This window comes from Cetorhinus maximus, chromosome 7, assembly GCF_964194155.1.
Source record: "Cetorhinus maximus chromosome 7, sCetMax3.hap1.1, whole genome shotgun sequence".
NCBI classification, from domain to species: domain Eukaryota; kingdom Metazoa; phylum Chordata; class Chondrichthyes; order Lamniformes; family Cetorhinidae; genus Cetorhinus; species Cetorhinus maximus.
The window spans coordinates 28,494,168-28,510,691 of record NC_135885.1 but is presented as its reverse complement, the minus strand read 5'-3'; the positions used below and the strand labels follow the sequence as shown (position 1 = coordinate 28,510,691).

Here is a 16,524-nt window from a genome sequence, read left to right as displayed (position 1 = left end):
ACTTTTTTTTTACCTGAAACAAATGTAATATGGCAAAAGTGTATCAATGGTAAACGTCGTTGCAACATCACAGGCCAAACTTCCAAGGCTCGGTTTTACTTACCCTGGAATGCAGCTGCGCATTTTTCACCTGAACTCCTGACTCAGGCCGGGTGAGCAAAGTAGTGCATCAGGTTCCTGAGGTCTTCAGTCTAGCCCCCTTTATACAGCACTAGCTGCTGTAAAGCAGGTAAGTTTAAAGACCCAGCCACTTTGAGAAGCTAGGGAGAAGTCGGTAGGATATGTCAGGTAGTCGATCAGGGGTGGTGGGGATGTAGGATGGATTGAGGGGGCGTGTCAGGTGGTTGGTTGGGACGGTAATCTGGGGAGTTGGTGGTAGTCAGGAGTTTGGTTGGGGAATCGGGTGGGGTGGTCATCAGAAGGTTCAGTCGGGGGAGTCAGTACTAACTTTTCTTGGGTAACTAGTCTGCTAAGACAGTTGGAACCATCCAAAGTTTCCAATTTAAATTGGAGACCATTGGATGGTTCCCAATGTAGGGCAATTGCCCATCAGAAGTTTGAATGTCCTGGCTAATTCCAGTGCAGGCCTCGCATGGGGACTTCCTGAGGGGTTCCCCCTGTATATCTTCTGGGGTAATTCCTGGATATGACCACCCCCCCACCCCCCTGCCACCGCCGAGATTGGAAATTATGGACCCACAAGTTTTACTATAGCCACCTAATGGCATCTGCTAATAGTTAGATTTAGCCTCGCACGTTTTGGTTTTCAAATTTTTTGAGTGCTGAAAGTGAGGTATTAATGCTGCAACGAGGGAAACCAGGCACCTGGAACCGAAATGAGCAGAACAAACAACTGTGTATCTCCCTAATTATTTAGAGAGAATGATTATAAAATTCAGCATTGAAGGGCTGGTAAGGAAGTGTAAATTAGAATGGGTGAATTCAATCTCAAATTAGGTACAGAGAGAAGAATAAAGTGAGGGAAAATAAACAATGGAAAAGCATAAAAATAATCTACAAATTACATTTTTAAAATCTCCAATAACAAAACCTGCAGGAATGAGACTGCACAATTGTAAATTAATTTTTAATGCCAGACAAGTTAATGGACAGTCAAAATACTGCAGATGCTAGAAATCTGAAAAGAAAACAAAAAATGCTGGAAAAACACAGCAGGCCTGACAGCATCTGTGGAGAGAAAGACAAAGATTAAGTTTCGAGTACCTATGACTCTTTTGCAGGTCTAAAGGGAGGTAGAGATGTGGTGAAATATATACTGATTAAGGGAGGTGGAACCGGTGGAGCTGGATAGAAGGCTAGCGATAGGTGGAGACAAAGGAGAGATGGCAAAAGATGTCATGAACAAAAGGTCAAAGAGTTGTTAATGGTGGTGGTACTGGCTAAATGAGGCGCTAATGGTGACATTAAGAAAGCAAAATGTGATAATGGCCGGACCAGGGTAAGCACTCTGGAAAGTGACAGATGGCCCTAGTTTGGGTGGGATGGGGGGGAGGGGACAGGGGTGGGAAGCAAGATCGAAAATAGGCTCAAAGCTGAGAATAAAACAATGAATAAAAATGGAAATAAATTTCAAAAATAATAGCAACGAAAATAAGTGGGGAAAAAGTTAATAAAAATTAACAAAATAAAAATGAATATGGGAAAAAGGGGGATGAAAACCGAGGGGGGTGGTGGTGGGGGTGGGGGGGTGGATAGAGGAGAGAGTTCATGGTCTGAAGTTGTTGAACTCAGTGTTAAGTCCAGAATGCTGTAAAGTGCCTAATCAGAAGATGAAGTGCTGTTCCTCCAGTTTGCGTTGAGCTTCACTGGAACATTGCAGCAGGCCAAGGACAGACATGTAAGCATGAGAGCAGGATGGGGTGTTGAAATGGCAAGCAACAGGAAGGTCTGAGTCATGCTTGTGGACAGACCAAAGGTGTTCCGCAAAGCGGTCACCCAGTTTCCAATGTAGAGGAGACCGCATTGGGAGCAGCGAATGAGGTAGACCAAATTGATGGAAGTACTCAAAAACAAAAATTGCTGTAAAAACTCAGCAGGTCTGACAGTATCTGTGGAGAGAAAGAATTAACATTTCAAGTCTAGGTGACTTTTCTTCAGAACTAAAGAGAAGTAAAAATGTAGTGAAATTTATACTGTTTAAGGGGGGGTGGGACAGATGAAGCTGGATAGAAGGCCAGCGATAGGTGGAGGCAAAGGGAAGATTGCAAAATATGTCATAAACAAAAGGTCGAAGGGGTGCTGATGGTGGTGATAATGGCTAAAGGAGGTGCTAATGGTGACATTAAGAGTAGAAAGCAGGATGAGCCAGTGACAGATGGCCCTCGTGGGGGTGTGGTGGGGGCAGGGGACGGTGTGGGAGCAAGGATCAAAATAGGCTAAAAGGTGGGGATAAAACAATGAATAGAAAGAAATTTAAAAAATAATAATAGAAATAGGTGGGGAAAAAATGTATATATAAAAATTTAAAAATAAATATTTGAAAAAAGGGGTGAGAATGGAGGAGAGAGTTCATGATCTTAAGTTGTTGAACTCAGTGTTAAGTCCGGAAGGCTGTAAAGCGCCTAATTGGAAGATGAGGTGCTGTTCCTCCAGTTTGCGTTGAGCTTCACTGGAACATTACAGCAGGCCAAGGATGGACATGTGGGCATGAGAGCAGGGTGGTGTGTTGAAATGGCAAATGACAGGAAGGTCTGGGTCATGCTTGCGGACAGACCGAAGCTGTTCCACAAAGCGGTCACCCAGTCTGCGTTTGGTCTCTCCAATGCAGAGACCACCGCATTGGGAACAGCGAATACAACTTTTATCACATTTTGCTCTCTTAATGTCACCATTAGCACCTCATTTAGCCAGTACCACCACCATTAACAACTCTTTGACCCTTTGTTCATGACATCTTTTGTCATCTCTCCTTTGCCTCCACCTATCCAGCTTCACCTGTTCGACCCCCCCCCCCCTTAATCAGTATATATTTCACCACATCTTTACCTCCCTTTAGATCTGTAGAAAAGTCATACAGACGCGAAACGTTACCTCTGTCTCTCTCTCCACAGATGCTGTCAGACCTGCCGTGTTTTTCCAGTATTTTTCTGTTTTCGTTTCCAAGTTAATTGACAGTATTAACACATCTTTAAAAGGGTACTCAGGCTGGCATCAAGATTTAACTTTGTGGCAAGTTTCTTTCATGTCTGCCTTATAAATACAGAAACTTCACGCTATTCAATGCAATTCGATTGTGAGACAAACAGCCAGATGCCGTTTTACGCTGAGTTCATGGTACAAAGCAACGCAACTCGAACAGCAAACTTTGGGTATTTGAGTTTAACGGTGCAGCCATTGAGCATAACGCTGAACCCTCTCCACATAAACAACAGTGGAGTAGTCTCGCCGTCATTTTGACAATAACATCTGAGTCACTGGTGTCAGTGAATGAACAAATAACCCCTAGCACGTGATGATGGTAACACCCGCAATAGCCTCGGTTGCGTGTTATTTCCGGCTCATGTAAAACTTGGGAAGTGGTTAACGGGTGGAGTTAGAGTGGTTTTATATAGATTGAACTGATCGGTTCTCCTGAACCAAAGTAGCATTGGGGATTAGGTGCCCGCTGTTGAATGGAAGACGCTTTGTTACTCTGTATCGGACTCTCGGTAGGTTACATTCACCAGCTGACAGTGCCAGGAATTCCTGACGCCTCCACAGGTCCTCCCGAAATACGGTTCCACCCAGGAAAAGCAGGGGACAAACAAAAGCAATTTTTAACATCGGGAGATTTTCAGATTGGTCATAGCAGCGGTGGGTTATTGTTACAATCCATCATTTCAGCTCGAGTTTATTAAAATAGTAGTTCATGTCGTCTCCTTAACAAAAAAAAACGACTCTATTGTGTACCTTCCATCATCGAAGGCCGCATGTGAGCTATAATACTCTATTAATATCTGCCCAAAGCCAAATATCAGTACTGCTCAGTCTTTGTTTGTTGTCGAGTGATTCATTCTAACCGTAGGGGAGGTTATGTCTTCTTTGAAAATCCACCATGAACCAACTTTATGTAGCTTTAAAAATCTGCCGTAATTAATTTTAAAGCTTTATGCAAACTAAGGGAAACCGAAATCACAAGAAGCACACAAATCTAAGATTATGCCATGTATAAATATTGTCATTTAAAGGAAAATAAAAAATTCAGGTTGCCTGCACTAGTCGTCCAAGGCTTCTGATCTGCACACACAAAAACAAGTAAATTGATACCAATAAATTCACATACGTGTTGGTAAATAGTATATTTATGTTAGTGTTTAGATTGACTCTGGACAAATGGGTATATTTTAATGGGTTAAAATCAGGCCCGTCAGCTTTCCTCAAGTTCACTATTCGAGACATTATAAATGTGGTAATGCAGGCACAGACAGAAAAATAAGCACCTATCATTTGTTACCTGTGATTAGGGAGATCAAAGCGTTCCCCATCCTCCTACCCTTTGGATACCGAATGACTTGAATGTCTGCTAGTGTAAACGTCACAGGTTGTGTTCACTCGGGTGGATTTATGTAACAAGGCTTATGGTCAACGGAACCCCAGATTCACTGGAAAAAAAGTGATTTATTTATATGTAGCAAAGCATAAATACAAGTTCTAAAAGCAGTAGTAACTTCTGCTTGTTTGCTTTGCACCCATCAGTTATTTTGTTACATGAACAAATCACCGGTTTCAGGTTGCCTGCTACACTAAAAGAACAGGATGTCAAAAAATCAAAATTCATGTTGCTCTAATCATATAAATATTTAATTCAAAACCAGAAGGGGGGAAATGGGTATATCCATTTTGACAACTTGATGGAATTTCACTGAAAGACAAATGCTTAACACTTATTTTTCTTCATTAATGCAATGCTTCTTGGTCAAACTTAAGAAATACTGAGCATCCACAGGCCTCTGGGGTGGGGAATTCAAAAGTTTCATAATCATCTGAGTGAAGAAATTCTCCCTCATCTCAGCCCAAAATGGTTGACCTTGTCCTGAGACTTTATGCCTTAATTGTAGACTCTCCAGCCAGGAGAAACAGCCTCTCTTCTGACAAGCCCTCTCAGAATTTTGTATATTTCAACAAAATCACCTCTCATTCTTCTAAACTCCAGAGAGTATAGTCTTACTCTACTTGATCTCTCCTCATGAACAATCCTCTCATCCCAGGAATCAATCTAGTGAACCACTGTTGCACTCCACTAAGTACATGCTTCCTTCAGCATGCATGGAGACCAAAACTGTACACAGTTCTCCAGGTGTGATCTCACCAAACTCCTGTACAATTGTAGCAAGACTTTCTTTTATACTCCAACTGCTTTGCCATAAAGAGCAACATACTATTTGCCTTCCTAATTGCTTGTTGTATCTGCATATTAAATTTCTGTTTTGTATACAAGGTTACCTAATTCTCTCTGAACACTACATTGAATAGTTTTGTGTAATTAAAACGAAATAAAAATGTATAAACAAATTAAAGTTATAGTAAAACAGTGCAAAATGGTTCACTGGTTAACACAAAATTGCAATTGTTTTCCAGACGAGTATTTCATGATGGACACTTACACAGTATTAAAGGTTATCGGGGAAGGTTCATTTGGTAGAGCTCTTTTGGTCCAAGCACACAATGAAAGTCAGCAATATGTAATGAAGGAAATTCATCTTTCAAAGGTAAATGTGATGTGAGCATGTTTTAACTTTATTTCATGGAGACATTAGTTAAGTTCCCTCTGTTATATTTTATACTTTTAGCCCCTTCATCCATCTAAAGCGAGGGATATCATCGGCTCTGTTCTCAAAGTTCCCGCTGATTGGATTGAGAATTAAGTTCAATGGGACTTGAAACTGCATCAATTATCATTTGTGGCAGTGAACGTTTTTAGAGATGGCAATTATCACCATTGCTTTGCTTATAGGGATTTTAAAAAAAAGTATAATCTGTTCTTGAATTTGGAGAGAAATCCCTTGATCATCTTTGAAAAGTGCTATGTGATCTGAACAGAGCAACCAGAGCTCTGTTTAATTCCTGATCTGAAAAGTGGCATCTTTGACTATGCAGAAGCCCAGTTTATGGGCTCAATTGTTATATCGGGGTTTGCACCCCTGACCACCTGACTGAGAAGTCAGAGTTAAGAATACTTTCATAGCAATGATTCACGTTAGCACTAAGTAGAGGATGCACACACTTGTTATGGCATATGATTTAAATACATGATGCATATCTATGCGGTTTATGATGTAATTGAACCAAAGATGAAACCGAACCTAATGCTCTTAACATCAGACTATCTCTTAGAAAACATCAGACTATCTCTTAGAAAACTTCAGTAAAACATGCATTTTTCCAAAGGTCAGAGTTGTTAAAGACCTTGGGTATTGTTTATGTTTCACAGCAAGACAAGGTGGTATCTCCTTTTTATCCTACTTATTTAGAATCCCTCTGGCCTACAAAGATCAAGAAGGGAAGCCATACTCCTTGCTAAAATGAAGCACCCCAATATTGTTGCATTCGTAGACTCATTTGAAGGTGAGTAAATCATGGAACTAATTGGTTTATCTATTCTTCTTACTTTCTTGGCCAATGTTCCTCTTTATCCTGATCCCAGTGTTCGTGCTGCTACTTGCCATCTTCTGAAGAAAATGACTTGCATAGTATCTACAGCACAGAAACAGGCCATTCAGCCCAACAGGTCCATGCTGCTATTCATGCTCCACGTGAGTCTCCTCCCACCTTTATAACCTTATCGAAATATCCTGTTCCTTTTTCCCCCGCATGTGTTTATCTAGCTTCCCCCATAAATGCATCAATGCTGTTTGCCTCAACCACTCCTTGTGGTAGCAAGTTCCACATTCTAACCACTCTCTGTGTAAAGAAGCTCCTCCTGACTCTTTTTGGTTTTATTAGTGACTATCTTGCATTCCTGGCAAGGAAAACATCTTCACTACGTGTGCCCTATCAAACCGCTCTATAACCTTTAAAACCTCTGACAGGTCACCCCTCAGTCAGCACTTTTCTAGAGAAAAGAGCCCCAACTTGTTCAATCTTTCCTGATATGCATAACCTTCAAGTTCTTCTATCATTCTAGTAAACCTTTTTGTATCCTTTCTCTAATCCTTTCTTATAATGTGGAGATGAAGACTTCTTGCTGAGGTATAGTTTTAAGATGGTAGTTGTACTCCAATACCTTGCTTTAGTGGCCATTCTTTGTGTGTCCCCAGACACACTGTCCATATTTGGTCAAGCCGGCATGATACCAAATCCCATTACTGTTCTGACACCCACATTTCTAACAGGGATAACTGATTAGCAAGAAGAATCCTGTCAATTTTCCCCTTTCTAACCTGGAGCACTGAGGTTGGTCAAAGCAGTACTCATGTTATTTGACTGACATCAGCAAACTCAGCAGAGAACAGGATTGAACCTGATGCGTGACTCAGTTACTCACTTCCTTAACCATCTGAGCCATCAGGGATTAACATGGATCAGTATGTGCCTTCATAAGAGTAGCAGAGTTAGCAGCCTGGATCATCCAGTGTTAACTACCTGCTACAAAAACAGGAAATGCTGGAAAAACTCAGCAGATCTAGCAGCATCTGTGGGGAGAGAAAACGAGTTAGCATTTTGAGTCTGTATGACCCTTCTTCAAAGCTCTGAAGAAGAGTCATATGGACTCGAAATGCTAACTCTGTTTCTCTCCCCACAAATGCTGCTAGACCTGCTGAGTTTTTCCAGCAGTTTATGCTTTTGTTTCAGATTTCCAGCATCCACAGTATTTTGCTTTTAACTACCTGCTAGTCAGGGAAGGGGCAGAAAAAGGCTGAAGTCCAAATATTCCCACTTTGTGTCCCAATGCAGATCCCAGTGAACAGGGTCAGTGTATGTCCTGCTTTCAGTGCCATTGCACGAAAGGAGGCATACTAGGGTGATCTAGAGGCAGTGATGCCTTATTGGCTGCCTCTGCTAAAATGTCACTGACCACTTGTGTACACCCCAAAATGTGCATGGGAAATTGTCTTCACAGGATCTGGTTCAGCAAAGACATGGATGCAGAGTTGTGACATTGCTGCAAGGTCGTGTAAGCTACCATATAGCTTAGGACTGGCATGGCCAGTGATAGATAGTAAAGTCAGCTGTGATCTTTTACTTGGCACCACCTTCTTGCAGGCATACTTCAATGCTGGCCAAAGGGATGATGTTATGGAATAACACAGAGGATGACTGCACTCCCAATCATCTCATGTAGGATCACCTCATATTCAGTAGCCATCTAATGGGATTGAGTCCTGAGTTGCTCTGTTAATTATCTGTAGGACTATTGCCTGGAACTTGAGTTTATTTATTTCCTGCCCCCTCATGTCTTGCCATAGGCTGTTAATGTTTGAGTTGCCTTTTGCAATGTTCCAAAGGCTCTTGTTGTGCTGCTGTTGTGACACTCACCCATAATTGCCTACACTCATTTAAGATTATTTTGTCCACAGTTTTCCACTCCCGCCAATTGTATGCAACATTTGTCGAAATCTGCTCTTGAAGCCGCACTACTGAGCTGACAGGAAAGTTAGTTGCAAACAGTTCACTTCCAGTTCTGGCTGCCTGAAACTATTCTGGCATGAATTACCCCAATGGTGGAACATTTATCGCTATTACGAAATATTATGAAGGAAGCTAAGCTAGTAAACAGGGTAAAAGGAATAATTACAAACTTTACAAAGTATTAATGTTTTGAAAGGTGGTTGAGATGGCTTATTTTATTTTTGCATGCTGATTATAGCACATTTTGTAATTAACGTGCATTATGAAAGTAAGATGTAAGAAAGTAAGGGCACTCTAAGTAAATGAGTACTATTTCTGGAGAGCCCTTTATTTCTGTATATATTTTCCTTTTCCCTAAATATACTTGTGCTATATGCGCTCCACATAAACTGGGAAAGGTTTCTTGTTTAGTCTCCTTTTTTGTTGGCATATTTTGTTAATCTCTTTACCTTCTCAATTCTGTATTTTTTTCCAGTTCTCTCACTCCATGAATAGGTTTCAGTAATCATCCTCGTACATCAGCAATCATCTATTTATATACAAGATGCCAGAACTAAGAGGCCGCAACTATCAGGAAAGACTAAAGCACTGGGGCTCTTTTCTCTAGATAAGAGAAAATTCAAAGGTGAAATTCTGCAAGAGTTGATTGCATAGACATGGAGAAGATGTTTCCAGTTACTGTGGTGTCTATAACTAGGGGCAGTAAAATATAATATAGTTCTTTACAAATTCAATAAGGAACTCATAAGAAATTTCTTTCTTCGGGCAGTGACAAGAATGTGGAATTCACTACTAAATGGAGTGATTGAAGTGAACAGCATAGATGTGCTTAAGGGGAAGCTAGATAAGCATGCAAGGAAAAAAGAAATGGAAAGACATGTTGATAAGGTTAGATGAAGAGGGGTGGGAGAATGACATAAACCTGTTAACCCCACAGACAAATAACAGAAAAAAAGGCCTGCTTCTGTGCTGTACATTCTATGTATTTGTAATTTGTGATAAAATATTGTCATTTTGCACAAAAGAATCCTGCAATTGTAAATTGTTGTCTCAGGCACTATTTGATTTAGGATTTCACTATCCTACACACCATATACATAGTTAATGTTATGGTATCTTTTTCTATTGCAGCTGATGGGCAACTTTACATCGTGATGGAGTATTGTGATGGTGGCGATCTCACGCAAAAACTTCTGCAGCAAAAGGAAAAATTATTTCCAGAAGAAATGGTATACATCTTGTCGTGAATGAAACTCAACCCTAATCCTAGAAGAACAGAATTCACTCGTGTGAATTGTTTTGTGTCCAGTTCCAGCTTTCCTTCTGGAAATGGGTGCCCGTTAGATTAAACCACAGGAAACCAGAGGGCTGGAGGAGCACCCCCATCTCACTCAAATGCCCAGGTTTCACCTGCATCTTCTGTTGGTGTAGGCTGTATTCTGTCTTCAGATGGAGCAGCGAGTAATTTCCACACTTCCCCCCAAGTATTATTCAGCCTTTAGAGTACATAGATTATTTTAAAATTAACCTGAACAATCAGTGAAGTTTTATGATAAAAAGGATAATTACCTCTGTAACATAATAACTTCCACAGAATTTATGGTGCATTTTTCATGAAGCTATAGTCTAATTCTACTGTTACATTGCCAATAGGGGAATGATTTTGTGAACTTGTTTTCAACAGGTGCTGAACCTATTTGTACAAATTTGTCTTGGAATGAAGCACATACATGACAAACGAGTTCTACACCGAGATATCAAATCCAAGGCAAGTATTCATTTTTACAGGGAAAAATATATTAAAATAACTGTTAGACTTTACAAAATTAAGAATAGTCTAATGATTGTTTGATTTCTGGCTAATCTAATGGGATTTATGAAGTTTGGCTTTGTGATGAAAATTCTGTGTTTTGAAATCTGAAGTTAATATTATTTCAAAACATCAGTATTATTTATTATTTATGTATCAGTAGTATTTAACTAGTTTGTATAATTCTCCCCCGTCAACTATCTTAATGGAGGTGTTAGGCTACTTTAGGTAACTGCCTCCATTAAAGTAAGACAGAATTCATTAATCAGCAAACACCAACGGTAATTTCTAGCTTCTCGTGAATAAAGTATTGTATTTATTTTGTTTTGCATTAATCATATCTTCAAACAAGACTTTGTGACGTTTTGTGGAAATCAAAATGATGCTTAAAATTATCGGAGGAAATCTGAAATAGATATTACACCCCTCAGTGACTCAGTACGTAACTGCATCACCCAGTTTTTTTTTTAACCAAATTACATGAGATGAAAGATCACAGGCTTTGACCCTTGATCTGTGCTGAGCTAGCTATCTAGCCTCACTTGAACTGGCAGTAGGATTGCTATTCTATTCACTGGCCAGCTTATTCTTGTAAAATTGTGCATTCGCCCATGTTTTGTTTTCAGTATGCTGTGCTGTGATCTCATTAGCTCTGTCTCAGGACAGTCATTACAGAACAATTATCTTATTGCTGTGTTATGTATTCACTGTTGATAATTTGCAATTTATTTATCAATAATCGTATCGGTAATACAGTTATCTTATAACCAGTTTCTAATGTTGCTAATTGATCCACACTAACCACATAATACCATGCAGAAATCAGATCACTAGCGGAAAAGATTCAATCTACTTTCAAACTGGAATAGTTCATCAGACCTTCATTCCATTAATACAGCACCTCTTAAATTTTGTTCCCTGGCTTGGGTTTAACCTCTACTTTGATAATCTAGGCTCACCTTGAGTACTGTAGCTAAATTGGGTACTGCAGCTCCTGCTGCATGGCATCTTCTCACCAGCCCCTCTACCCAAATCCAAGCCCAAAGTTGTTCCTGCCTGATCCCAAATGCAGTAGTCTGCTTCTTGGTCACCCTGATCTGCATACAGATAACCTTCCTGCTGTTGCCCATCTTGTGAGGATATGTGCAGAATAAGAAATGAGTGGCCATTTAAACATGTGTCAGCTTGGACCCATTGGTATTACTGTTTCCTCCATGTCCAAATATTGTGGGTTTGAGTTCCACGCCAGGACTTGAGCACAGATTCTCCTGTTCTAGCACAGTACTAAGGTAATGCTGCATTGCTGGGTGTGCCGTCCTTCAGATGAGACATTGTCCGCCTGGGATTTTGTCTGCTTGAATAGAAGGACATTAAAGGTCCCAAGGCACTATTTGAATAAGAGTTGTGTGTTTCTCAATCAGCATCACTAAAGAACCAGCGAGATGATTTTCATTATGGGCAGAATTTTACGCCTCGCAGGCGAGCCTGTGCCCCACCCGAACCTACATGAAATAGTGCGAGATGTCGTTGGGTGAGCATCCCAACGTCATTCCGCACGCAAACAATCTTTAGGTTGGCGGGCACGCATGGCTGTCGGAGCTGCACCCGCCAACAATTAAAAGGCCACTTAAGGCCATTAAAAAGGCAATTGTTCACGATTTTACATTGCCCGTGTGATTTCACCCTCGTTGCACGGGTGGGCAGCCCCCTTTTAATGAAACCTCGTCGGAGGGCGGGATGAAAAGGGTCCGCAGCATTGCCATTGTGAGTAGTGAGGAGTTTAGGATGTAGTTTGCTGCTGGTTGCTTATTTGAACATGACAACTCCATCTCTGTTCTGAGCTTCAGTCTTAGCATTTCCAGGCTTCATTTCAGGACTCATTGGTGTCTCCAAGGCCCCCATAGTATTTTGACCAAGTGGACACTTCCAGGTATCAGACAGCCTTCTGAACCCTGGTAATGGGGATTGTGGTTTCCGCTAAGGGCACCTTCTCTGAGGAGGAAGAGAGGGGAAGAAGAGAGAGGAGGCCAGGTGTCCCAATGCAGCTTGCAGGGGAACTTCCTGTGGGAGGAAAGGCTCAGGCACAAGGGGCGCGGGGCCAACAGGGAGTCCAAGGCCTAAGGGGCTGCAGAAGACGCCACTATCTTGTTGCCAGGGTTTACAGGCAGCGATGCAGCTACCTCAATATGTCCGAGATGTAATGCTGAAGGAAGCTCCGCCTCTCCAGGGAGACCGTGCCTCCATTTTTCAGATGACTGGGCCTGAGATCACCTCCAACTGGTTGGGGGGATGCCCCATGCCAGTGGCTCTGAAGGTCACAGTGGCCCTCAACTTCTATGCCTTTGGCTCTTTCCAGAGGTCATTGGGGGACCTTTGTGGAGTGTCCCAATCAGCTGTCGACAGTTGCTTCAAACTGGTGACTGATGCTCTGTTCAGGTGGGTAATCACATTTTATTCTTTTCTGAACGGACGAGGTCAGCCAGGCTGAGCGAGTCTGAGGGTTTTCAGTGATTGCTGGGTTCCCCTGCATCCAGGGAGGGTGCAATTGACTGCACACATCTGGCTATCAAGGTGCCAGCATGTCAGCCGGGTGCCTTTGTCAACAGGAAGGGCTTTCACTCAATGAATGTCCAGATAGTGTGTGACCACAATACGCAGATTGTGCAAGTCTGTGCAAGGTGCCTTGGCAGCTCCCATGATGCTTACATCCTCAGACACTGACAGGTGCCAAGGCTATTCACTGCTCCAGCTTGACTGGATGGATGGCTACTGGGTGACAAGGGCTATCCTTTGAAGAGGTGGCTCATGGCGCCTCTCTGCCAACCAAGAACAGAGGCAGAGAAGCGTTACAATATGAGTCATGCCTTCACAAGGGCGGTGATAGAGAGGACCATAGGTCTTCTGAAAATGTGCTTCTGATGCCTGGACCGTTCAGTGGGAGCACTACAATACGCCCCAGAGTGGGTGTCACTGATAGTGGTTCCGTGCTGCACTCTCCACAATCTGGCACTGGCAAGGGGGGACCCACTGGAAGAAGAGGATCTTGAGGCATCCCCACAGAGGATGAATCCAGTGGTGATTCAGAAGAGAAGCCCAGTGAGGAGAACACTATGCCTGGAGGTAGACTTCTGGATCCTTCAGGGAGGCAGGGACACCAGGGACGCTTTGATCCAATGCTCCTTCAGCTTGGATGCCAAAGATCTGCTTCCACCTCATGCCAGGGCTGCCGCCTCCATCCTGGATGTCTGAAATGACCCTTTCATTTGAACCGAAAGTCCACTCAGTGCCTGTGCAATAAAGTTTAGAGCCACTCAGGTCCAGCATTACACACTGGCGTGCCCTGCACCTACAAAACAATTGAAGCATACTGAAGCCGTTAAGACAAAAGCAAAATTTATAATATGTTGACACTCACATCAAATGAACATAACAATATATGATGTTAGTGGTCACACCGGTAAACATATTAACAAAACATGGCAGAACAGATCACCCATGAGCAGTCCCTCTTGTGCTTATGGTGCCATTAAACTTACATTTATGAGTGCTGTGTCTTGGTGTCCCCCTGCCCCCTTGCAGGCAGCGGCAATGGAGGCAGCCTGCTAACTGTGCTGTCCTGTTGGCCTTGATGACCTTGACGGTTGTCCTCTGGCCAGTGGAGCCTGTGCTGGCTCTGCCTAGGAGGGAGTAGCTATTGCCATGGCTGGCATCTCCCCAGTCATCGCAGTCTCATCAGATGCCACGCTCACTGGTAGAGGGGCAGAGAAGTTGCTGCTGTCATCCAGAATGCCCAATGAAGAGCCCGCAGAGATGACAAGCAGGTTGTGCACCAAGGTGAGGTCACTCTGGACCTCCCTGCTCACCATTGATGGACGGGCACCTAGCTGGGATGCTGGGTGCCTCACCCATCTCCCACACTGTCAATGACCACCTGAGGTCAGTGCCTGTGTGAGGGCTTGTAGGTCCGAGCACAACCCCTGGAACCCCTGATTCTGTCTCTGGAGCTGCCTCTCCATGAGAGTCGCCACTCTCTTAATGGAGAAGGCAGTGGGCTCAGCGATGAGGGTCAACGCAGTGCTCATGCTCCGCATGGACTCTTCCACAACAGAGACCATGGCATGCATATCCTCATGGATCTCCACCAAATCCTCCCGCACATCCCGCTGGACATCAGCATCTGCAAATTAATGGACAACTCCAGAGGCTCAGCATTTGCCTTTGGTTCAGCATGGTCCTGGTCTCCAACAGTCCTCCGACTGCCGGCGCCCTGGGCACTCTCTGCCTCTGCCTGCTCATCAAGCGAGTGGAAGTGCCCTCACCACTATGCACCGACATTCTAGCTGACTATCTAATGCCCACCGAGGTGCTGGTATCTGCATTGGTGCTTGCTTCAGAGAGGGGCTGCGACGCAGGTGCATCTACAGTCCTGTGGTCCTCTGGCATCAAGGGTGGCTTTTCAGGGTCCTGCGTTCAAGTGCGAGCTTGTGAATCTAAGGGAGAACAATGACATGTCATTAAAGTCATCACACTGTCACTGTGCATGCCAGGCACCCTGGTGAGACAATGGAGATCTGCATAATCTTGCCATCGTCTTTCAATGATCAATGAGGTCATCAGGTTTAAGGCTCCCATTAATGATGATACTACACAAGAATGTTTGCACAATCCAACACCTTCAACTCTGTGCACTGCATTCTTATCTTCGTCAGAGACCCCTGCCTCTCCACGACCGGCTGATCGAGGTGGGTGGCGGCACTCCAGCTCCAAGGCATCCATCTCGTACTTCGTCAAAATTAGGAGGTTTGGGGGGCCTCTGCCTGTCCTTGACCTCTTGATGGTATTATGGCTTCTCTTCTGAAAGGACAGAGGAGCATTGATTAGTCCACTCTCTACCTGCAGCGTCATTTCAGCCTGGCCAACCCCACCTGAGGAACACCTTGCAGGACACATCCAAGTCGCGGCCCTCAACCCGTAAGGCGCTGAGGCCAAGCAGCCAGGGCTCACCCCCTTGGCCAGCTTCAGTGACAGTGACAGTTGACACTCAGGCTCTAACACCCCTGAGCTCCACGGGGGGACGGCCACACCTTAACACTTCTCCACACTGATCCATGGAACTCGGTACTCACCCATGCCAAGCGCAGCAGGTCGTTCAACCTTTTGCGGCACTGCACCCATGTGCACCGCACAACATCGTGGCTGCTGACCCTGGCTGCCACCTCCTCCCAGGCCTTTTTGGTCAGGTGTGATGGCCTCCTCCTGCCATCCCTGGGTACGAGGGTGTCCCGCCTGATACCCACCTCCTCCACGAGGATCTCGAGGCACTCGTCCAAGAAACAGGACCAAGTGCCCACCCGGCTTGCTCTCCCACTTGACTTTTCCAGCCACTGGTGAGGCCATTGTTCCAACCTCCTGGACAGACTCCAAAGATTCTCCCCTGGCAGCCTTCAGGCAACTGCCTCTGCCAGTTTTAAAGCACTTGCCAGGTCGCCATGGGACCCAGCGCCCTGACAGACTCCCGCCCCCCCGCCCCCCGCCCAGCCCTCCCCAACCATTCAGAAGACTTGTTTCACGCTGGGTTGACCTTAATTGGCCATCCAGCATGAAATCGCATTTGCAATGCAACCACAGCCGGGAGCACACGCCAAGCGTGAAATTCAGGACTATGTGTTCGTGAGCCCCATGTACATCATCATAACCAGATTAGAGTTGTGTAGATTTGTCCCCAGAATATGTTTACCTAACTGGAATTGTACTGCAAATTTACCACGTGGATCTAGGGAAGGAAAGTGATTTGCTTAAACCCCAGGTACTTTCACTATTTTAAAGAATAACATCAAACTCAGTGAATTAATGCTACATGTAATAATGTGCATGTTAGGAGGTAACTTGTGGAGTTTGGTAACATATCAGTACACAGTCTATATACAATTCATCTTTGTTGTCTGATTTTAAATTACAGAACATATTCCTCACTAAAAATGGAATAGTGAAACTGGGAGATTTTGGATCTGCACATCTACTGAACAGGTGAGATTATTAGTGAATCTCTGATTATTATTTGGTTGATGCGTTTTTGCATAATTTTGTATTTGAAAAACCCTAACAATCTAGTAAGTAATACACTTCAAAGCCACTATGTATGATCT

At 43.6% G+C, this 16,524-nt stretch overlaps 1 protein-coding gene across 2 annotated transcripts in view; it reads left to right on the top strand.

Moving 5' to 3' along the window:
- The first annotated feature begins 3,495 nt into the window (after nucleotides 1-3,495).
- nek3 (NIMA related kinase 3) overlaps nucleotides 3,496-16,524 on the top strand; it is a 30,739-nt gene continuing 17,710 nt past the window's right edge. Inside the window, exons 1-6 of one of the 2 annotated variants that reach the window (XM_078545258.1) lie at nucleotides 3,496-3,668; nucleotides 5,578-5,708; nucleotides 6,471-6,564; nucleotides 9,700-9,797; nucleotides 10,253-10,336; nucleotides 16,338-16,405. In XM_078545258.1, the coding sequence (XP_078401384.1) occupies nucleotides 5,589-5,708; nucleotides 6,471-6,564; nucleotides 9,700-9,797; nucleotides 10,253-10,336; nucleotides 16,338-16,405 (464 nt within the window). In that variant the 5' untranslated portion in view covers nucleotides 3,496-3,668; nucleotides 5,578-5,588. Of the gene's footprint in view, nucleotides 3,814-5,577; nucleotides 5,709-6,470; nucleotides 6,565-9,699; nucleotides 9,798-10,252; nucleotides 10,337-16,337; nucleotides 16,406-16,524 lie in introns of both variants that reach the window. The other variant, XM_078545257.1, reaches the window with a different exon arrangement.